This window comes from Hippoglossus stenolepis, chromosome 21, assembly GCF_022539355.2.
Source record: "Hippoglossus stenolepis isolate QCI-W04-F060 chromosome 21, HSTE1.2, whole genome shotgun sequence".
In the NCBI taxonomy this organism is placed as follows: Eukaryota; Metazoa; Chordata; class Actinopteri; order Pleuronectiformes; family Pleuronectidae; genus Hippoglossus; species Hippoglossus stenolepis.
In genome coordinates, this window is record NC_061503.1 from 7,782,441 (window position 1) to 7,803,216 (window position 20,776).

General features: G+C 44.4%; 4 protein-coding genes across 7 annotated transcripts; 2 read left to right on the plus strand and 2 right to left on the minus strand.

The window, feature by feature from the left end:
• Window positions 1-291: 291 nt before the first annotated feature.
• LOC118100424 (phosphoglycolate phosphatase) lies at window positions 292-3,714 on the plus strand. Its single transcript, XM_035145508.2, has 2 exons — window positions 292-1,155; window positions 2,308-3,714. The coding sequence occupies exons 1-2, from the start codon at window positions 561-563 to the stop codon at window positions 2,631-2,633; spliced, it is 921 nt and encodes a 306-aa protein (XP_035001399.1). The 5' UTR covers window positions 292-560; the 3' UTR covers window positions 2,634-3,714.
• Window positions 3,715-3,857: 143 nt separating this feature from the next.
• On the plus strand, window positions 3,858-7,853 carry bricd5 (BRICHOS domain containing 5). Of its 3 annotated transcripts, none has more exons than XM_035145509.2 (6): window positions 3,858-4,301; window positions 4,495-4,632; window positions 4,716-4,865; window positions 4,946-5,053; window positions 6,330-6,483; window positions 7,344-7,853. In XM_035145509.2, the coding sequence occupies exons 1-6, from the start codon at window positions 4,248-4,250 to the stop codon at window positions 7,436-7,438; spliced, it is 699 nt and encodes a 232-aa protein (XP_035001400.1). In that variant the 5' UTR covers window positions 3,858-4,247; the 3' UTR covers window positions 7,439-7,853. The 3 variants fall into 3 exon arrangements, with proteins under 3 accessions (XP_035001400.1, XP_035001402.1, XP_035001401.1); XM_035145511.2 differs by having other exon boundaries at window positions 7,592-7,853; XM_035145510.2 differs by having other exon boundaries at window positions 6,333-6,483.
• A 47-nt stretch (window positions 7,854-7,900) lies between these two features.
• mlst8 (MTOR associated protein, LST8 homolog (S. cerevisiae)) lies at window positions 7,901-11,796 on the minus strand. Its single transcript, XM_035145504.2, has 9 exons — window positions 11,714-11,796; window positions 11,262-11,435; window positions 10,427-10,478; window positions 10,159-10,321; window positions 9,997-10,072; window positions 9,712-9,864; window positions 9,492-9,616; window positions 9,178-9,341; window positions 7,901-8,534 (listed from the first exon to the last, which is right to left on the minus strand). The coding sequence occupies exons 1-9, from the start codon at window positions 11,771-11,773 to the stop codon at window positions 8,416-8,418; spliced, it is 1,086 nt and encodes a 361-aa protein (XP_035001395.1). The 5' UTR covers window positions 11,774-11,796; the 3' UTR covers window positions 7,901-8,415.
• A 329-nt stretch (window positions 11,797-12,125) lies between these two features.
• Window positions 12,126-18,206, minus strand: meiob (meiosis specific with OB-fold). 2 transcript variants are annotated; one of them, XM_035146108.2, is made up of 14 exons: window positions 18,133-18,206; window positions 17,735-17,848; window positions 17,470-17,527; window positions 17,134-17,265; window positions 16,577-16,649; window positions 16,210-16,405; window positions 14,700-14,800; window positions 14,429-14,481; window positions 14,146-14,241; window positions 13,839-13,931; window positions 13,124-13,268; window positions 12,832-13,018; window positions 12,546-12,632; window positions 12,126-12,465 (listed from the first exon to the last, which is right to left on the minus strand). In XM_035146108.2, exons 2-14 carry the CDS (start codon window positions 17,792-17,794, stop codon window positions 12,355-12,357), a joined length of 1,392 nt encoding a protein of 463 aa, XP_035001999.1. In that variant the 5' UTR covers window positions 17,795-17,848; window positions 18,133-18,206; the 3' UTR covers window positions 12,126-12,354. The 2 variants fall into 2 exon arrangements, with proteins under 2 accessions (XP_035001999.1, XP_047194335.1); XM_047338379.1 differs by lacking the exon at window positions 18,133-18,206 and having other exon boundaries at window positions 17,470-17,523; window positions 17,735-17,797.
• Window positions 18,207-20,776: the final 2,570 nt, after the last annotated feature.

The following is a 20,776-nucleotide window of genomic DNA, read 5'->3' on the forward strand; positions in this document are numbered from 1 at the left end:
CCTGCACAAAATTATGAGGAATGTCGATGTACAGTAAGAGGCGTAACTGAAGTCACATAAAAAAAAAAAATCCAATCTGTATCTGATTTATAACCATGTGGCCCAAAGCTGATTTGAAAAGATCAGATTCCCTGTCATTAAACAATCAGATCTGGGTCACATGATCTGAAATCACAAATCTGATTCCCCGTCCCCCCGTCCCTTTTGTCTGAGGCCCCTGCAATCCGATACTAAGGTTCCTGAAGATCCTAGCTGCAGCCCTGTCACATGGCTGACACTGGGATCCTGTCCCTTTAAGCCGGTGCGGAAGTGAACACAGATCTGATGTAAGTTGTGTGTAGAAGGTCAGAGCTCCAATCCGGTTCATGTCAGCTCCCCTCCTCAAACCAAACCGGTGTCCTGGGTTTGTAGTTCGCCTCCTCAAAGACGAACCTCGACGTGTCCACACGCGCTGCCGCTGAACTGCCTGACAGCCGCTAACTCCCGTGACTTCGCACGGTAGTTGGAGGAAGTTGACATTTGTTCTTTTTCATTGATTCCGCCGCCGTCCTTCCTCCGTCATGTCTGCGGCCAAATGCACTCGGCTGACCGGGTCGCTGGCGAAGCAGCTGCTGGACTCGGTGGACAGCGTCCTGTTCGACTGCGACGGGGTGATCTGGCGCGGGGAGCAGGCCGTCCCCGGAGCCGCCGAGGTCATCCACCTGCTGAAGGAGCGCGGCAAGACGGTCGTCTTCGTCACCAACAACAGCAGCAAGACCCGCAGGATGTACGCGGACAAGATGTCCAAGCTGGGCTTCGAAGTGCGGGAGGAGGAGGTGTTCGGCACCGCGTACTGCTCCGCCGTGTACCTGCGGACGGTGTGCGAGCTCCGGGGGAAGGTCTACCTGATCGGCAGCCGGGCCATGGAGCAGGAGCTGGAGGCCGTGGGGATCCAGCAGACCGGGGTGGGACCGGACCACGTCGCCGGGAAGCCGGCCGACTGGGCCAGCGTGCCCCTGGACCCCGAGGTGAGGGCGGTGGTGGTCGGCTTCGACGAGCACTTCAGCTACATGAAGCTGAACCGAGCCCTGCAGTACCTGAGCCAGAAGGACTGTCTGTTCGTGGGGACCAACAGGGACTCCAGGCTGCCCCTGGAGGGAGGCAAGGCAGTCCCAGGTAGGATTCAAACTCACACACAACTTCTCTTCTGTCAAATATGAGAGATCCATTTAGTTTAGTTCAGGGAAGAGGTAGGTTAGATACACAGCTCACAATAACGATAATATCCCAATACAGCGGTTCTGTGATCGATAGAAGTCTATCTATCTATCTAACATATAATATAATATTTAGATTTACTTACTTTTACTAGTTAAAGGTTCAGTGTGTATATTTTAGTGACATCTAGTGGTGAAGTTGCTTGTTGCAGCTGAATCCCCCTCACCTCACCCTCCCCTCCCAAACATGACAGAGAACCTGTGGTAACCTTCAGTTGTCATAGAAACTCAAAAGGTGTTTAGTTTGTTCAGTTTGGGCCACTGTAAAAAAACCATGGCGGCCTCCGTAGAGAGGACCTGCTCCTGATGTGAATATAATGTATTTAAATGTAAAGGGCCAGTTCTAGGGTAAAGAAAACCACGATTCGTACAATTTAGATTATTACACACTAGTGAAAACATAGCTAGGATTATTTTATGTTCAATATCTGCCAATAGATAAATTTAACCTAAATCGTACACACTGAACCTTTTAAGGGAATCGCAAGGTAACTCACGATACATGGCCCACGATAACGATAATCAATCATTTGTCTGATTTTGTGCTGTACTGGCGAGCCGAAGGCAGTTTTCCACCCTTAGTGGACAATTATGTTCTATTCTTTCATCCATTCCAACACTAGGCTGGCCAAGCACATGCAAACACATGCAAATAGAAAAAACAACGCGTGCAAATTAAGAAAAGTTTGCTGACGCATGGTCGGCAAAAAGTGACAACACATGCAAATATAGAAATGTGCTGCAAATTGCAAAAAAAGGCCCCGGAAATGTTTCCACGGGACTCGTGCAGAAAACTGCTGACGTATAAATGTTATGTCATCAGTTCATACATTGCAACAGTGCACAGTTTTTTATTGCAGATGTGGATGCAACAATCATGTTGAGGACATGGGCTGCATTTGGCCAAATTTATCTGTGTGTATTTGAAAGAGAAAACCAAATAGCAGGGACTAAATGTCGTCATATCGTAGTTTTTGTTGTGTTGGCTTTTGCAGTAGTTGCATGAAGCAAAAGGTCATATCACCTCCTGACCCTCGCTCCTCCCCCTCAGGTACAGGCTGCCTGCTCCAGGCCGTCGAGACCGCCGCCCAGCGCCAGGCCCAGACTGTGGGCAAACCCAACCACTTCATGTTCGACTGTGTGGCCTCCCAGTTCAGCGTGGACCGCGACCGCTGCCTGATGGTGGGCGACCGCCTAGACACGGATATCATGCTGGGCTCCAACTGCGGCCTGAAGACCCTCCTCACCCTCACGGGGGTCAGCACGGTGGCTGAGGCCGAGGCCCACCAGAAGAGCGGTTGTGCGGAGAGGCAGGGGATGGTGCCGGATTATTACGTGGAGAGCATCGCAGATCTCCTCCCAGCTCTGCAGGGATGAGAGCTCCGCTGGTCGGTCGAGACTGAAGAGTAGCTACGTGATGGCCTAGCTGCTGCAAACCTGGGTAGCCTGTCACACACCAGGATCCATTGTCACTAAAGCTGCTTTCAGACTGGTGCTGAAGTCTGGATATTTTCCTGGGATTTTGCGCAGAGGCTGTACGTGAGAACGCAAACGTCAGAGTCTATTTGAGAATGCAGCAGGAAAATATCCAGTAAAATTCCCAGCGAGCAAGTGTGCATGTTGAAGATGTGGAAGATGAGAGTGAAGAGCTTTTAACAGGATATTCTACGCCCACGCCCCTCCCCCTTCGTCTGAATGTTCCGGACATTTCATTTTGTTGTTGTTTTCCTGCTGCGTTCTTCGTAGGGGAACGGCAAAACCTTGATAAATATGCAGACTTAATATTCCGAACATCTCCTGAGTTCATGTTTAAAAGTGGCTTAAGATTCAGAAAATCGCTATAACAAAGTCACGACTGTTGTGTGACAGAGGAGACCAAAAAAAAGACTCTAGAGCGGCTACCCAGATTTCGTCAGCAGTTTTGTCGTTTACTAAACCGTTTTACATTATATACGTAAAGGATATATATAACATGAAAACATGACTTCCAGTATTGTTTCAATGCAATTTTTAAGTGTTAAATAGAAGAGTATATAGTGTTGGTTCCTTTATTTTTGGTAAGAAGAGGGGCGAGTGTACTTTAACAGCCCTGATCCTGTGTGTGGTGCAATCTCGCCTTAAGCAACACCATGTCAATCTTAAGAAGGGAAATAAGCCAACCCACAGTTTCAGTAGTTCGGTGACACGTGTGCAGGCAGAGAATGGGACTAAAACGCACTGACCCTTTATGACTTGAGCTTTGTGTATTTCAACACCTCAACAGATTGTGCTAATATCTGCTTTTACACTCATGGAATAGTGAAATGACATCCAGTCCTGTTATTTTTGTCTGTCAAGTTATTGTTGAAATATTTAAGATCATCCGTCTTCCTTTATTTTTTCCATCCACTCTCTGTTCCTCCTGCCTTCACTGAAACCTTTGCTCAAGTCTGTAATAAAACATAATCTGTCCTCACTGCATCAATCTCTGCTCTCTGTTCAAAGTGAGCACGGCTCACTTGCCTCTAAACCCTGTGCTTAAAGTCACCTTGGGGCTTGTCATCGGCTGGATTGCAGCAGCAGCAGCATATCAACTCTCACCTGATGAGAGAGACTTTCCCCTTTGTCCATTGTGCGGCCCCGGGGGGCGGGCGGCCAACTCCTTTCATGTAAGTGCACGTTAAGAATAAGAGTCAATGAAAGGATGGATGATGTTAAAGAGGCACATTAAGTCATATCGGGCAGGAAAGACGGAGGAAAAAAAATATGAGGAAATTGCAGGAAGACAAAAGTGGATTCAGAGTTTTTTTGTGTGAAGGGACTGTTTGGAGAGGTAGAGCAGGAGGAGGTGGAGGAAGAGGAGGTGGTGGTGGTGGTGGGGGAAGAAAAAGGTGGGAGGTCTGACAAAGAGGAGCTGACCAGGTGAACAGAGTCTCAGTCAGCGCTGGTCATGACCGCAGCTCCATGTCGATAGCCACAAGAAGGGAGTGAGGAGCCGTCAAGGGACACAGGATGGTGACGTGTTGGAAACGATCGGAAAACCGTTTGGAGGAAGCACAGTGCACGGTAGGAACACGGCTTTGAATTCAACTGCATGTGAGGGGGTCAAGGAGTCCGTTTGGGACAAGATTTGGCTGCAAGACCGTAGCTTTCAAAAGAATATTGTTCAATTTTCCTGTTACAGTTGAATGTTTACATCCTGTGAACTCTCTTTTAAAGAGCTTGGCTTTAGTTCTTATGTGTGCTCCCGTCTCTCCAGGATGGGGCTCCACCTGCAGCCCCCCAGTCCCATTTCCCACACAAGGCATTCTGGGTCAGCCTCTCAGCCTCTCTGCTCTTGCTGGTCATCGCCCTCGGTTTGACGGGGCACCTCGGGCTGTCGCAACCCCGCTCTCAGGTTTGATCCCCCCCCTTCACTGTAACTCGCACATTGTCCCACACTTTGCTGCCTGCAGTAATCCCAAAGTGTTTTTCATGCAGCCTCCACAGATTGTGAGGATCTCGGTTCAAGATCCGACTGGACTTGTGATCAAACAGTCGGCGGTGGTGGACCAGCAGAACGACCTGGTGACCTTTTCGGTGACCTCGCCGGCAAATCAGACGTCCACCGTGCTGTTTGATGTCAAACACGTGCGTACAGATGATTTACAATGTGATTTACATGCTATCTACATGAGAAGTAACGCTATTGGACTGTGTCTGCGTTGCAGGGTTTGATATGTTACAAACCGGTGGGCCAGGACACCTGCTTCCTGCAGAAGATGGAGGAGTCCGATTATGACAACGTGCGCGCCCTCCTTCATGAGCAAACCCACCAGGTAACGTGCACGTGAGAACTCAACACTTGAGGGGTTACATAACGGGGTCCCCCCCCCATCCCCATCACTGTGGTCAGGATATGTGAGTCTATATTAAGAGGCTGGGGTTGTCCTTTCAGCTCTGCCAGCAGCCTCTAAAGTCACAGCCTCACTAATGTGCGAACTGGCATTTCTGACTCCCAGCTTTATTATCCACTGAGCCAGGACCTGCTGGGTTTCATTCGTTTTGCATCACTTCCCACTCTGTACAAAAGAGACAGGTGAGGCACACAGGGCTTGGAAGAGCTGTATAGTTTCCCCCCCCCCATCATCTCTCTCCCGCCTCCACTGCTGAATTCCTCAGCACATCTGATCCCGCCAGCCCCCTCGGCGTGCCCAGGATCTCCTTACAGGAGGCTTCACGGCGGCGAGCCTGAGCCCTCGAGCGGGGCACAATGGCTGCTCTGTGTGAGGCCTTCAAGATGCCTCTGTTGGAATAAATGCAGCCTGAAGCGCTGGCTAGTCAGGAAGCGTCTGTGTTGAAAAATACCTGGATCTTTAATGTTGACGTCCATATCTAATCGTTCTAATCAGTCCTGTTGCCTTCAGATGTGATTTGAATGGGAGCATCTGACTCTTACCTGTAATCTGACAAAATGAGCAGGTGAATGGACATGTTGTCGTTCAGAGATGTGATGTGGGACCTTGCAGGGATTCAGTTTCTCTGCCTTATCATAGTTTTTGTTGCACAATAGCCCATTTCCACGCATCAAAAGCCGCTGAGCAGTTTTGCGAGCCCGTCCGGTGGTGTCACGTATCTCAACCGAGCTGCAAATCGCAGACATTTAATCTACGATCGGTGGAATAGAGAAAGGATGGAGAATAGATGAAGTTTGAGGCACAATGGTCTTCTTGGTCACTCAGAGCGGAGGAATACTGGCGGTTATGTGACCCACTCGAGCATGACAGCGCTCTAAGTGGCTCTGTATCGAAGCCAATCAGCGGCGTAAGTGGCACAATTATTTGCCGCCTTTGTGATGAGCAAGAGCGTAAAATGTGCGACCGCGTTGACCCCATCAGAGGAGACATCAGCCTAATAGCAGCTCCAGTTTCAATCTTTTTCTTTATCCTTGTTCATATCTCCATTGCATTCACTCAAATATATTCCCGTCACTTTGAAACTGATTACACGTGATTTCTCACACTTATTTAATGACGCTATTTTCTGCTGAGGACAAAACTCTGGTTTGTGGTGTATTTTTGTGCTGAGATGCTGTAATATTTTTTGTCCCCTCAGCAGAATCACTTCCAGCTGTCTGGGAACGAGACACAGAGGCAGACCGAGTTCATGGGGGTGCTGGCAGCCAGTCAGGTGGATGTGTCCACTCTCGAGGAGCCTATGCAGGCGCTGTGTCGTGACAGCTCCGTCCACTGGACCAGGAGGGCAAACGGTGAGGACGGTCAGAGGTTTAGAGAATCATTTAAAGAGGGTTGTTGTGGCACAAATATGAAGAAAAAAAACGAGCCACAGTCTTTCACTGGTGATGTACTTCTGTATTAAGATGAGTCAGTCCCCTCACACAAATGTGAACCAAATGTGCAGAAACTTGCTGCACATGCTGGCATTTTTGCTAAATTAAAGCCAAACTATTGGCTTCAAAATAAAAGAAATGAATGGAAGGTGAAAGCCTTCATTTGTCAGCACCCAGAGGCTCTGCATGTATGATTTTTAAACTTGCTCAGCTTACGACTCCGTAACGCTGCTGAAACTTAACCCTCATCTATGACGGACATTGACCTTTCCACTGTGGCAGGCTGAAATAAAAAACACCCATCACTAAACTGTATACTCACTCAACAACCTAATACATGTGGTGCTCAATGTGTAAATAATGTGGAAAAACTGCTCATTCATTCTTTTGTGACTGGTTCAATCCCTTAAATGGGAGTTCTGGTTCTGGGTGCATAAATGACTGGTACTTACGAAAACCTTTGGGATGGGTCCAGTAGATCCTCTTTGCTGGGAGCTGTGGCTACAATGTAATCCTATGAGGCAACAAAACCTCTTTTGTTCTACCAATAAACGGCTCATAATGTTATTCTGGCTCTTTTAACATTACATATGGCACATGCCATGTTGCGCCTACCGGTGGAGACTGTCTACTGAACCCTCACCCACATTTATTAAGGTTGTAAAATACTGGGATTCCGCTCCGTCTCGTGTAATGACTCATTGCATGTTTTCAACAACTTCCTCACGTTTCTTGAAGAGTCATCATAGTCTCCCTCCCTCTCTCTCTCCGTCTCTCAGGCCCGGGCAAACAGAGGCTGGTCTACTTCTGCATCGACATCTGTTTCCCCAGCAACATCTGCGTGTCTGTGTGTTTCTACTACCTGCCAGAGTGACTGTGCATGTTCAGTTCTTCTCCTCCCCAGCAAAAAACATCAGGGAAAAGGCAAAATGGTCTTTTTAGGTTTCCCTCTACAAGGCCGAAAGAAAAAAAAAAAGAAAAGAACAGAACAAAAGCCAGCTTTGACTGTTTCCTTTGTGCCATGCAGCTGCCGGTGAACCAGTTTCTACCCTTCCGAGAGAGCGAAAGACATGAAGACAGGCTGTCACTGTTATCACCAGAGCCCCATCGTCACCCCCTTCATGTGTAATACCCTCTCTGGTCGCACGCTTCACAGATTACAGAAGAATGAAACCCCTTTTTTTTGGTACATGCCTCCGATTGTATTTCCTGTAACCCACTACTGCCGTGTGATTATGTGTAGCCATTCCTGTTGCAGTTCTGATCTGCCTAATAAAAGGTTCATTTTTCTTCAGTTTTTCTATGATAGAGTGAAATAAAATGGAAGGACATTGGAGACACTCTCCATCACCATTTATTCTCAATCCACATGGGATCATTAAGAGTAGTACACCTTTAAATATAGAGCATTAAATGAATTATCATACATGAGAGATTAATCAATTCCATGACAACACAAGCGTGAAGGTGAAGAATAACGTGGTCCTTTTTGATTCAATAAATACAGTGTACTATAAAAACAAAGACTTGAAATTGGTTGTGTTTCTGCCCAGAGAAATGAAGTTAAAACCTGTGGGGAAGTCGATAAACACGGTCGTGTATTTTCATCAGACTCCAACCTCAAGTCCATAATTGAATACTTACAGGCGTCTGGCAGGAAGAACCGTCATTACGTTCAAACAAGCCCCTGCTTTTTTCCAAGATAATTTCAAAGGGAACTTTTTTTTTAAAATTCCCATTGATGCCAACAGACATACATGGTCTGGGATTTGAGTCACATCTTCCAAAGAGTCTTTATGCCACCCCCGCAGGGACCGTCTGCCACATCTCTTCAGTTCACCTCCTTCCTCTTCAGCCCAGCACGCTGTCATTGAAGGCCAGACACACCACAGCCTTCTGGTGGCCGCTGTATTCCCTCTTGATCTCACCGGTCTCCACACACCACAGGCGAGCCAGGTTGTCGGAGGACGCTGCAGAGAGAGAGGACAAACTTAAATTCACTTCATGGCAACGTTTTTCACCAACGAGATGCAATGACAATCTTCCCTCTCTTCGAAAAAGTTTAAATCGCTTCATCTGCGATATATTGGCAGAAATTGATCATAAAATAATCCTAGTTGATGTTTTCACTTGTGTGATTCATCTGTACGAGTTATTTTCTTTACCCTAGAATGGGCCCTTTATATCTAAATACTTTCTATTTACATCAAAAGCAGCTCCTCTCTACGGAGGCCCCCATGTTTTTTTTACAGTAGCCCAAACTGGACAAACTAAACACCTTTTGAGTTTTTATGACAACTGAAGGTTACCACAGGTTCTCTGTCATGTTTGGAAGGGGAGGGCGAGGTGAGGGGGATTCAGCTGCAACATGCAACTTCACCACTAGATGCCACTAAATCCTACACACTGAACCTTTAACTTTATAATGACTGTAGGCTAAGTCTGAGTTGAAGATTATTCTTACAGAGCTTCAGACGCAGGTCTAACCTCAACCATATACCGTATATAAAGATGGACGATATGACTGCTCTATAAAATCGTATCATCTCACAATGGAATGGTTTTGCTATTAGTGTGTTGACGTCGCATTGTTGACAGGGCGTGTGTACTGACCAGTCACAATATACTGGGAGTCTCCAGAGAAGGCGCAGTCCCACATCCAGCCTCTCGACGTCTCTCCAGGATTGTTGCTCTTGATGCTCAGTTCAGTCATGAGTGAGAAATTGGACGTTCTCCAGATCTTACAGGTCTGATCTGCTGAGCAGGTGGCGAGTAGCCTGGAGGTGATGACAAACACAGACAGTTAATATCATTAACATCAGAGCAGTCAACTTGAAAAAGCATCTCACTGAAGTATGTAATGGGGCCAATATGGTAAACATCTGCTGTTACTGGACAGCTAGTGTGTAAAGGAGAGGGCCACTCACGTTGAATCAGGGCTGAACTTGCAGCGGAGCGAGTAGCGTTTGTGTGCTGGGATCTTAGTCTTGGGAATGAGCTGAGTCACCTCATCGCCGATGCCTCCAGCGAGGTTCCACACGTAACAGTTTCCCTGTTCAGGACGACAAAGGAGGTTGTTTCAGTTGTAAGATTTACCTGGACCCTCCACACTATCAGCCCCTTTCTCTCGACTGTTTGTGCACTGACCGAGCTGTTGACTGCCGCCATGTAACTGGCATCTGGGTCAATGTGGACTGAGTTGATCGAGACCTCGGGCTCAGGAATCAGCTGTTCGTTGTGGTCAGTCTTGAGATCCCAGATATGAATCACTCCACTCTGGTCTCCAACAATCAGCTCGGCCTGAAAGACACAACATCAACAGTTTCCTGATCAGGCAGTAAGCACACGCTCTGATTGACCTAAAGTAACATCATAAGAAACACACATTTATAATAGACTATTAAAATAACAAGTAACATATCAGTGGCTCACCTGGTTAGGATGCAGGCATACACAGTTGATTGGAGCGTTGACTTGAAAAATCCTCTGACACTGCAGATTTCTTGACCTATAGAGGGAGCAGGAGTAAAAGTGAGAATATATAAAGATTATCATATCACATATATTGTATGATGTGAGCACGCGTTGCCACACCTCAGGTCCCAGATGCGAGCCATGCAGTCCTCTCCCCCCGTGTACATCCAGCGGCCGTCTTCATGAAAGCCCACGGACGTGATGTTCTTAGTTACTCCATCGTAGTTGATCACAGGGTTGGGGTTGTTGGAGTTCAGGTCATACATGCGGATGTGCTGATATCCTAAAAAAGAAAGCATGGTGCAAAGAGCCTGTGACATAAAAGCAGCCATGACTTTAATAATGCCTTGCAAGTATTAAAGGAGTGAGAAAAAAATCGGAAACCAACCTGCAGCTGCAATCATACTCCTGTCTGGTGTCACCTCAAGTGAATTTACTTGCTGGAAGGAAATGTTAAGGAAGTGGTTCGCTTATTATTTATTATAACATTTAACAGCTAGGTTCTAATCATGGTTGCATTATAAGACCACAGATGTATTATAGTGCATCCACAGTTCTACTTTGAGTTAGATAGATCTACAGATAGAACTTGAACAAGTTTCTCTAAAGCAGAGCGACACGCTGAAATGTTTATGCCACCTAAACACACTAGAAAGACTTGTCCTGCTCATGAAAGACACCTCAGTCTCTTTAATAAAAACCTAATAGACGCACATTTTGTTATTATCCAAACTGGACTATACTGCTAATGCTACGGGACTTCACAAGAGTTGTTGGAGCAGACTGTATCTGCTAAGGAGACTGGGGTTATTTTGGAGTGCAAGGGGGCCTCTCTGGTGGTATAATCTCTGGAGTGGTCTGCTGACAGCAAGAGACTGGGCAGACTGATCAGGAGGGCCAGCTGGGTCCTGGGACACCCCCTTGACCCAATGGAGGTGGTGGGAGAGGAGGATGATAGTGAAGCTGTCCTTTCTGATGGACAACCAGTCCCACCACCTGCAGGACACCATCACAGTGCTGGGCGGCTCTTTCAGTGTCTGAAGCAAAACTCTCACACTGTTCTATTTACAGGTGTATATTTCTTTGTGTTTATGTTGCATATTCACTTATTATTATGTTTTCATATTCGGGGACATTTCCAGCTTCAGGAGACAAGATACTGTCCCACGATCATTAAACCGCTTTGTCCCTCGGGTCTAGCACCGTGTGGGTGTGGAGGATACGGAGTCCTGGTGCTGGACGGTCCTGGTGCAGATGCCGCTGTGGGCCTGCCAGAAGCGGACGGTGTGGTCGTAACCAGCCGTGGCCAGAATGACCGGGTCGCTGCCCACCGTGCCCTGGTTCACATTCATGCTCGACCGCTGCTCGATACCGCGGGGAGGGAGGAAGGTAAGACACTGCGGAGGAGACAGGCAGCTGGTTACTGTGGTTGTAGTGCTGTGGTCACATGTCAACATCAAACAGCAGCGGGGTGCATTTATTATCATGCTGTGTAAATAAAACACACATCTTAAAACGCACAGGCTAACGTTAGCAAAGTAGCTTAGCTCCGCCTGTCAGGCAATCCATACAATTATCTGACACACAGTGTCTGTGTTTCACTGTAGGAAATTACTTATAACAGCTTCTGCCTCTAAATGAAGAAAAAAAAAGAAATGTGACAAATTGTTTTTACCTTCAGTTGATGTTGACGGTGAAGTTTAGTACGTCCCTGTAATGTGTCCCCTGGCAACATGCAATAGTTTAAAAGTTCCGGAGTTCTTAATCGGTGCACTCGCGCCACCTACCGGCTCATATTAAACATTGCAACATAAATGGATGACGTGAAGGTAAAACCTCTGGATCAATATAGATATGGTGCAAACAACATTTACATTTTAGTTTAAATATACAAAAAAACACAAAACTTCAAGTCATACATTTTATTTGTAATGTTTTTAAAGTCTGTTTTTTAATTAAATCACATTTAATGGAACAATGGAACAATGACATTTGCTTGAGACACTTGACAAACATATAAATAAATATAAATTATATAAATAAAAATAAATAGATATATTGAAATGAATATAAATGAATAGGTTAATTTATTTAACAAAAAGCAGTTAAACCAACAGAACATTCTTAAATGTATAAATTAAATAGGTTAAATAAATAATGCACAAGATGCATTTATCCACAAAATACAAATGACTATTTCCCTTGTCCACATCTTCATCAGAACAGCAGCTAACAGCAGGTAAAACAGACAACTATGATAATATAACGTTTTCGTGCTCGGCTGGTGGTGGTGGTGTGTGTGTGTGTGTGTGTTGATCAGAGGCTCAACAGGGCAGACATGTGCTGTTTCACCTCCCCGGGGTCGGACAGAGAGCAGGCGATCACCTCTCCCCTGATCCCGCTCCTCGTCTTAGTGGAAGGCAGGATCTACAACAGTGTAGGGATTTGAACATGTGATTTGCTTTGAACACTGACGTGGCACGGCAGAGGATCAGAGGCTTCTGTACCTTCACGTATACTTTGCATCTCTCCAAAAGAAATTTCCACTTCTTTCCCGTTCGCTCATCGTCGGTCAGACTGGTGAACTCTTTTGCCTGCAACAGATGAAACGGAGACGTTTATCTACAGTGAAGTAGATGCAGAACCTTTCAAGGGTTTGAAATAAAAAAACTTAGTTGAACATATTTCCAACATGTATCAGGATGCATCTTTCTTCTCATGTTTTATTCCTGAACGTTCCTACTACATTAAGAGCTCATCTGAATAACCATCCTTCTGTAAATTGGTACTAACTGTGCAGCCAAGTGTCTTCTCTGCCACTGGACCTCTGAGGGTGCAGGCGTGCAGGGTGCCGGTGTGATCCGTGAGGTCCACCAGCAGATCGAAGCCTGTGGTGGCTGACAGCCCCTGATCCGTCCCTGTGCACAGCTGGTTGGTACAACTCTGTGCATCCTCAGTCACCTGGAACTTACACCTGGAGCTGAGACAGGAGACAAAAGTAATGGAGGGATTTGTTCATGGACCAAAGAAAAAAAGGATCTTTATTTTGATAAAGTATCCACGCTCTCAGCTTGTGTGAGCTCACCACCGTGTCTTGATGACTTTGGAAACAGAGGAGTCGAGGTCGAGTTTGGAGATGAAGCTGTACGTGATTCCAAAGAAAACCTCAGCACTCTCGTGGGCCTTCTGCTTCAGCTGGGTCACCGTGTACACGTCGACGATGGAATCCACTGCAGGGACAAAAGCAGCAACACGTCCATGTCTGCAGCCACTTTCTTTATAACCAAGGCGGTAACACAGTCTGCAGTCGCCACTTCGTCATCTGTTAATTTAATGTGTTACCTCCGGTTTTGACATTTTTAACAAGGCGCTTGAAAAAACGTGTTGTATAGCGTTGAGTCCAATTCGGACCTATAGAAGATAAATCTTAATAATAAAGCCTGACAAATATATAGTAACATTTTCAAAAAGCTTATGAATTAACTAAAATTGTTGGGTGGAGAGGGTTAGGGTTAGGAGCTAAAACTACTTGGGTTCTTTTCGAGAAGAAACATGTTAGTGGCTGTGAAAGTGTGGCCCAATTTTGGGTTTGTAAGAGTTTTTAGATTAGTGTGTAGGCCCATGGCTCAGAGGAATACGCTACACAGGCCACACAGCCAGTGCTTGTTGTATCAATGGATTGTTAGTTTTGGTCGTTTCACAGGAGCTGCAGACAATCGGAGAATTACACAGTAGAATATCACAAGGAAAAAAAAACATGATTTCAGCCACACTGGCCTCAGAACTTGAGAGTAACCCACCGGGAACGTCCTCTGGCTTCTCATCTTGATCCAGAGCTCCAGACTCCGACACTTGTTTGGCGTAGCTGAACAGCAGGCTGGCCTCCCTGGTGTCTGAGAGCAAATGATGATTGACCGTGACACATATTCCTCGCTGAAAAGATTCTTCTCGCACAGCGGGGAGAGGATATTCTTTTTCCTACACTGCACAACCACATCCCGGTGGTTTGATTCACACTACAGTATTTGACATTTGTATTTGATTAATTGCACAATAAACAGTCGTATCAGATCCCTCGTTTTTGTAAATGTTGCTGTAATATCTTACCGGGGTTCACAGTGATAATGGTTTTCGAGTTAACGCTCGCTGTCATGCCACTGCGGAAGCTGTCAAAGCTGATCTTTGCGTCGGCGATGAAGAGAACTTCGAATGAGGAGTCGAAGTTAAAACAACAGTAAGTTACCTCAAACACAAACAGAAAATCACATCTCAAATATCCACTCCCATGTCTCTCGTCAGTGCCGTATGCTAATGGGACATGACAGGCTGGAAAAACAGCTCAATACAGATTCCCTCTGTGGCTGTGAGTGAGCGGCAGCCGCTAACCTACCCGTCTCCTTGGGTATCCAGGTTTGAGCAAACTGAATGGCTTCTCTGTCCCAGCTGTGAGTGAAGCAGAGGTCAGGGAGTAACTCAGGGGAGGGCACAGTGAAAATCAAACACACATGCAGCTCAGATTCATGTCACCAAAGTCCATTTATAGTAACCTAAAGAAGCACGGTGGCGATCCGAGTCGCCCAATAAGATGGAATATGGCACAGAGGCAACAAAAGCAATAAATATTTATTCATTTTCCAATCGACTAAACTGCCGTGACGCACCAGACGACGGGGAAGGATGAGACGGAGTCGTCAAAGAGCTTCACTTCCAGCCTCTGGCCTTTGCGTCCATCTGAAGTGGTGAACAGCCTTGGCTCCCCGGTCTGAAAACGTAAACACAATCATGTCATATCGCAGGATCGTCTTTTCATGAAGGATCTAACCTCTCTGTGAACTTACAGACACATCTTCAGGGGCTTTATGGTGAGTTTGGTATGTTCCAGGCAAACAACACGCATACCCTCACGTTACTGCACAGACCAAACACTCAATGTCGTCTATTAGGCAATTTACAAGATATGAATTCAGCAAATTTAGAAAAGTCTGACATGTTTGATTTTTAACATTTGCTCTGCATATGTGCTCATGGTCAAAAAACGTCCTGTATCAAGGCTTCCCACCGCGACTTCAGTGGCAACTTCCATGACTTTTCCACGACCGACTTTCAAAATGTTACATTGGAACCCTTCCCCCCTTTTTAATGTTGTTTTTCAGCTCGGGAAACTTTTACAGCCGATTTTCCACCATAGTTGAACTGAGTGTGGAGAGAAAGACAGCTGAGAAACCGCTATCTAATGCAATCAGTGTGTGAGAAAAGCTGGAAAATACGTCCTGGTTCATTCCTGTAGAGTGAACATTAGTAAAACGTTGTGATATTTGAGTTTAATATGGAGATTGTCAATATTCTGCATATTTCCTGGAAAACACTGAAAACATTGCAATAATTAATCACGTCCCAAAAATGTAATGGCCGTGTTTGAGTCAACAACGAGGACTTATTTTGAGTTCACACTGTGACCACAGTTCTCATTAAAATTCTTCCTGCAGGATTTAAACTCACAACCCTCAGCTTATATGGTTTAACGGAAACATTCACCCTAAAGCAGTAATAATATTTTCATTTCACTTCTGGTAATCAGGCAAATAACCGCATTTCTTAAAGTGTTGAACTATCCTTAAGATCCTTTTTACTGTTAGGTACAGCACACTATAGTGTTTTTCTCAAACATTTACATTTCACTGCACTGGAAAAAAACCATCGGTTAACATCACAATTTCTCCACTCTTTCAATGTAACATAGAAAAGCCTTTTGGGAAATGTGGGGAAGTGTAGGGAACTGTTGAGGCAGATTGATGAAAACTTAAGCCGTTTTCAGACATGAACGCTGGAAAATATCTGGACCCAATTTTGTGGACAGTTTCTGGAGTTCATATATGAGGAATGCAACAGGAGATTGTCATTGACATCTTCATCAGGTGTCTTCTACGGGTATGGCACCATCAGCATCATTTTTATCCTGAGGTATTAGTGTTCTTCCAGATTTGTGTCTGTCGCATGTTAAAAGTTTCATCAGCGAGCCGACTCACTCGCTGTGAAAGCTGCGGAGATTTTCCTGCTTCAGATATTTTACAGGAACATCCCTTGAGTTAAGTGAATGTCTGAAAACAGCTTAAATGTGAACATCTTAAGTCCTATTTATACTGAAGGACTGCAGCTTTACCATGCCCTTACCGATTTCACTGCAGCCAGTATATTGACCACTGTGCCATCCAGCTGCTGCCCGTTGGCCACTATGTCTCCCAGTGTGTAAAAGTCTCTGGAGTCCTTCGCTGGCAGGTGGATGAGTGGCAGCAGTCTGTCGATGGTGTCCATGTCGGCACACAGGGACACCTGGGAGTGAGCCTCCGTCAACAGGAGCCTGTAGAGACTGAGAACAGACGCAGGCCTCTGAACCACCGAGTCCTTTGACACAATCATCAGACATTACACACGGTTACATCATAGTTTAAACAGCATTGCATCCTGGTACCCTTGTTTGCCTCCAGTTTCCTGAAAGCACCACAGGATGAACGGGATGACGAGTGATGTTTTTAATTACCTTGGCGTTGTGGGATAGAATCGCTCATCTTTCTCTGGGTCTTTGTTGGCAACCAACGGATTTTCAACGATGACTTGAAAGAATAAGAAACAATTTTGTGTTAAAACATTTCAATGTGTAACTTGTTCTAATTTTCATTGCATCATTGCTAAATTTATTTGTTTAAGTATTTAACTTTTTCTAATTGATAAAGTTACTATATTGCTTTTGAGTAGCTTGATTTTCATTGCAAATAAAGAAACACCTCATATAATGTCAATTTATCATCATTTTTGTCTAATCAATAATTCAAAAATCAACAGATATCATTATCTGGGCTTAATTGATTAATATTTAATTCTCAAAATCAGTAGGTTTTGAAGTAAACAAGAAAAGTGGTCAAAGATGAACATGAGCGAAGATTCCTTTTGTTCTTTTTTGATAAACTAGAACCTATATGTGAATCTAAAACACATCTAAGGCATCTACTGTGAATGACTGAATAACTAGATTAATATTTTTGCCAGAATCTTAAGTGTCTTCGAAGCTCATGGGGGCTTTCACAGTAACTTCCTCACCACAGTCTCCAATGCTGAAGCTGTTGGAGAGGCCGTTGATGTAGCCATCGCTTCCCCAGGCTGCCACATTAATGAAAAAGTCAGGCGAGTCCTTGATAGTGAAGCCAAAAGTGAATCTGTCCGCACCAACATCTGGAATCCAGACACACAGGTTCAGTGAGCGCTCCATTAAATTGATAAAAAAAAAAAAGGAAAAGAGAAAAGCTGGCAGAGATGTATTGTGGATATGTAACCGTCCAGAAGAGGGTGCTGGTGTTCAGGACACCGAGGTGCAGAGGTGTTTAAGAGGAATAAGAAGATCTGAGGTGCACTGATACATATTTAACAAATACCAACTTTTCCTGTCAGGGAAGCTTTTCACGTCGGTTTTCCAGATGATCATGCCGGACACTTTCTGGTGAAGATAAAACATTAACAGGGCGATGACAGTGAGAACAGACGCGTTTATATCAAATAGTTCAACACATGTTACAGAACAAAATCAGAAGAGCAGATCCACCAACGTAGATACAAAATTATTGAAAAACATATTCAGGCCCATTAAAAACTGGTTTTAATTTAAGAGCTGTTGCTGATCAGATATCAAATCATCATCACTCACCGGATGAGAGAAGTTGGGATGAAGCTCAGAGATGGCGATGTAGCTCTGATAAGCAGCCATTTTGGTTCTTTTTAACAGATGGTCCCTGTTTGGTTTTGGTCACATTTACAGATTCTGCATTAAATGAAACAAATGAAATAAAACAACAAGAGTTAACATGTTAATAAAACCATTCAAACATTTTCCTTTTTCTAAAGCTAGCTTAAACCTAAGACATTAGCTCAGAACGAATAACCAAGTGTTAGCTTGTTGGCTAACATTAGCTAGGAGTAGAACAAAGCTAATGTGACTTGTTTAGTGTTATAAAACTTAGAATTGACAACTAGGAGTGATGATATTATACATGTTATAACTCTTTACTTTACAGTTTCAGTTATGTTTATATATTATGTATTTACCTGGGTTTGTTAATGAAGCGTTTGTCGCGGCAAAGCTGTTGTCTCGCGATAACATCTGCGAGACTCCGGTGTTGCCTTCAAATGCAGTCTGAATTATCACAACTAAATAATAAACGTTTTCAGAATTAACAACAAATAAACTTCTAACAAATGAAGCATTGTCTTTCTTTCAAAAATCCTATACATACGCAGCTATTGAACTAATTCAAATTTAATTGATTAATTAATTAAATTAAATGTAATTTTTCACAGCCCAATTCTTCATATTCTAAAATATTTGGATATTACTCGTTGGAAAGGTCTAAAAATCGTATTTATTTACCTATTGTGCTGGTAGAGCTGACGTAATGTTCCCCAGGATGAAACCTGCAAAGTCTACAATTTATTTTACCACGGTAAAAATCTACAGCTCCAGGAAAAAATTAAGAGCTTTCTAAAATCTGCATCTTTAAATGTGTGGCAGACATTACATTCCAGCATCTGGTTACTTTGGAATTTGACATACATGTTGTCAGTAGTTTAAAGAATAGAACTAAAATGTGCATTATAGGCTAAATACATAGTCAAACCAGAGAAACTGATAACTCTGCAGTGGTCTCTAAATTTTTCCCCCCCAGAGCTCTATATACGCAGAATGGGACTGCACAATACACACTCAGTAATACACACGCACTGACACACTCATACACATCATACTGTATTTGTACACCACACGGGTCATTTCTCCACTGTGAAACATATCCCTGCATCTCAGGCTTGATAATCTTTCCCAGTCGTCACCCACAGCAGGGGATCCGCTCTCAGACAGGTTTGCTCAGATGACTTTGACAGTTTCCTGGTTTGGTTTTGATTGCACAAAGCTGGATTTGACACGTGATACTGTCTCAAAGACTTGAGTGGGGGTGGTGAAAAGGTGTAGCAGTAAACCCCCACGCGGCCTCGTTCCTCTTCCGCAGTGACTAATCCTCATGGTCGGGGTGTTTGGATCGGATAACTCTTCCCCGTGACTGATGTTGATTTTCTGGCAGTAATATGTCTGCTGACGCGACTCTGTGGTTTCTAATCTCCGATAAAACAATGTAGTAGCAGACATTTTACAACATAATAACACAAAGTCAACACGGTGAGATTATCTCTCAGCCGACAGCCTCATGTGTAATGTTCCATGAGAGTATTGATGGACTTTGTGTAATGTTGTATAATGTGGAACTGGACTGATTAAACACTGAACATTTACCTATGCAGGAGGAATCGATTTGCAATTCACAGCCGCGGCTGCTTATTCAAATGAAATGAAATTTCAAATTCTAATTTCATTAGGTTTTTCACACCGCAGTTTGTGAGTCCATCAATCACAGCGGCACAGTAAAACACCATCAGATAAATCAAGTGAAATTTACTTTGGGTTCAATGATTTATTCAGAATGAATCCATAGTCTGTGTTAATCTGTCATCAATCATACTTCGAGCCAATGTTCAGCTGGCTCCTCCGAAGTGATTTTAACTTCATGAGCAGTCACCTAAGGTCCTGATCGTCGCTTCTGCTGGCTGGACTTTATTCACCGACAAAATATGGAAGTACCTACAGGGCACAGACGCTGCAGGAATGTGCTTTGATTGGATGGCCCCTCTGCCTCAGGTCAGCTCCCTGGAGGGTCTGCAGCCGTCTGACCACTCCTCCAGTAATAATCTATCATTTAATCTATCATTTCACTGTGTGTGTGTGTTTAGTCCAGGTATTACCATGTTGTGGGGACCCAAATCTGTTTACTGGCTGAGACATGTTTTAGGTTAAGTAAAGGTTAAATGTAGGTTAAGGTTAGGCTAAAGTTAAGGTTAGGTTGATGTTTGGTTAAAGTTAAGGTTAGTTTCGTGTTAGGTTTAGGCTAAGGTTAAGGTTAAGGTTAAGGTTAAGGTTAAGGTTTTTATTAAGATTAAGTCAGGTTAAGGTTAGGGGTAGGCAAGTAGTAACTATGGTTAAGGTTAGAGTAAGTCTTCGGTAAATCACTGTAAGTCAAAGTAATGTCCTCTGAAGTCATGGAGACACGACTGTGTGTGTGTGTGTGTGTGTGTGTGTGTCAGAGTGTGTGCCATGCATGATTCCATACAGTTAGGTGTGTGTACTGTTACTGTATTCATTGTCTCAAAGGCAAATATATGGGGCCAATATTGTAGCAATACCATTTGTGTGGGTGTGTGGAGAGTTGTGTGTCTCTATCTTAATCTGTGTGTGCGTGATAAGATTTACACATGTGCAAAAGCATCCACAAACGTGTGCTGAGATGTGCAAATGCATTGAGATTCATTCATGTGTTCAAATCAGCAAATAGGCGCATAGAGCTGTGAATGTTTAGATAAATGTGTAAATGCATTTGCAGATTCTTTTACAAATCTAAAAATCAGTATTAAAAATAGTGGTCCCATACAAATGCTTCCTCAAAGACTGTTTTAATTCAGCAGCTGTCCACTGGACCTCCATGATGGCACCAGATGGGCGTTTTGTGGTTAAGCTGCTCCCCCTGTTTAAAACCTGAGAGGAGAAGAGGAAGTAAAGACACCGGTAACTGCGGAGAGGCATGGCAACACAAACACAACACAAACACACCAAGACAACTCCTATTAGAGCCGGGGGAATCGAAAGGAT

What these genes read in the sequence shown, in the direction of transcription:
- LOC118100424 (XM_035145508.2), top strand. Translation starts at nt 561, where the DNA reads ATGTCTGCGGCCAAATGCACTCGGCTGACCGGGTCGCTGGCGAAGCAG. An exon ending in GGGAGGCAAGGCAGTCCCAG is followed by an intron (nt 1,156 to 2,307) that starts GTAGGATTCAAA and finishes CCTCCCCCTCAG; the next exon opens with GTACAGGCTGCCTGCTCCAG.
- bricd5 (XM_035145509.2), top strand. Translation starts at nt 4,248, where the DNA reads ATGGTGACGTGTTGGAAACGATCGGAAAACCGTTTGGAGGAAGCACAG. An exon ending in TGCTGTTTGATGTCAAACAC is followed by an intron (nt 4,866 to 4,945) that starts GTGCGTACAGAT and finishes TCTGCGTTGCAG; the next exon opens with GGTTTGATATGTTACAAACC. An exon ending in TTCATGAGCAAACCCACCAG is followed by an intron (nt 5,054 to 6,329) that starts GTAACGTGCACG and finishes TTGTCCCCTCAG; the next exon opens with CAGAATCACTTCCAGCTGTC.
- mlst8 (XM_035145504.2), bottom strand. Translation starts at nt 11,773, where the DNA reads ATGTTGCCAGGGGACACATTACAGGGACGTACTAAACTTCACCGTCAA. An exon ending in ACCGTCAACATCAACTGAAG is followed by an intron (nt 11,436 to 11,713) that starts GTAAAAACAATT and finishes TCTCCTCCGCAG; the next exon opens with TGTCTTACCTTCCTCCCTCC. An exon ending in CTCCCAGTATATTGTGACTG is followed by an intron (nt 8,535 to 9,177) that starts GTCAGTACACAC and finishes CTCTCTCTGCAG; the next exon opens with CGTCCTCCGACAACCTGGCT.
- meiob (XM_035146108.2), bottom strand. Translation starts at nt 17,794, where the DNA reads ATGGCTGCTTATCAGAGCTACATCGCCATCTCTGAGCTTCATCCCAAC. An exon ending in ATCCCAACTTCTCTCATCCG is followed by an intron (nt 17,528 to 17,734) that starts GTGAGTGATGAT and finishes TATCTTCACCAG; the next exon opens with AAAGTGTCCGGCATGATCAT. An exon ending in CATTATCACTGTGAACCCCG is followed by an intron (nt 13,932 to 14,145) that starts GTAAGATATTAC and finishes ATTTGCTCTCAG; the next exon opens with ACACCAGGGAGGCCAGCCTG.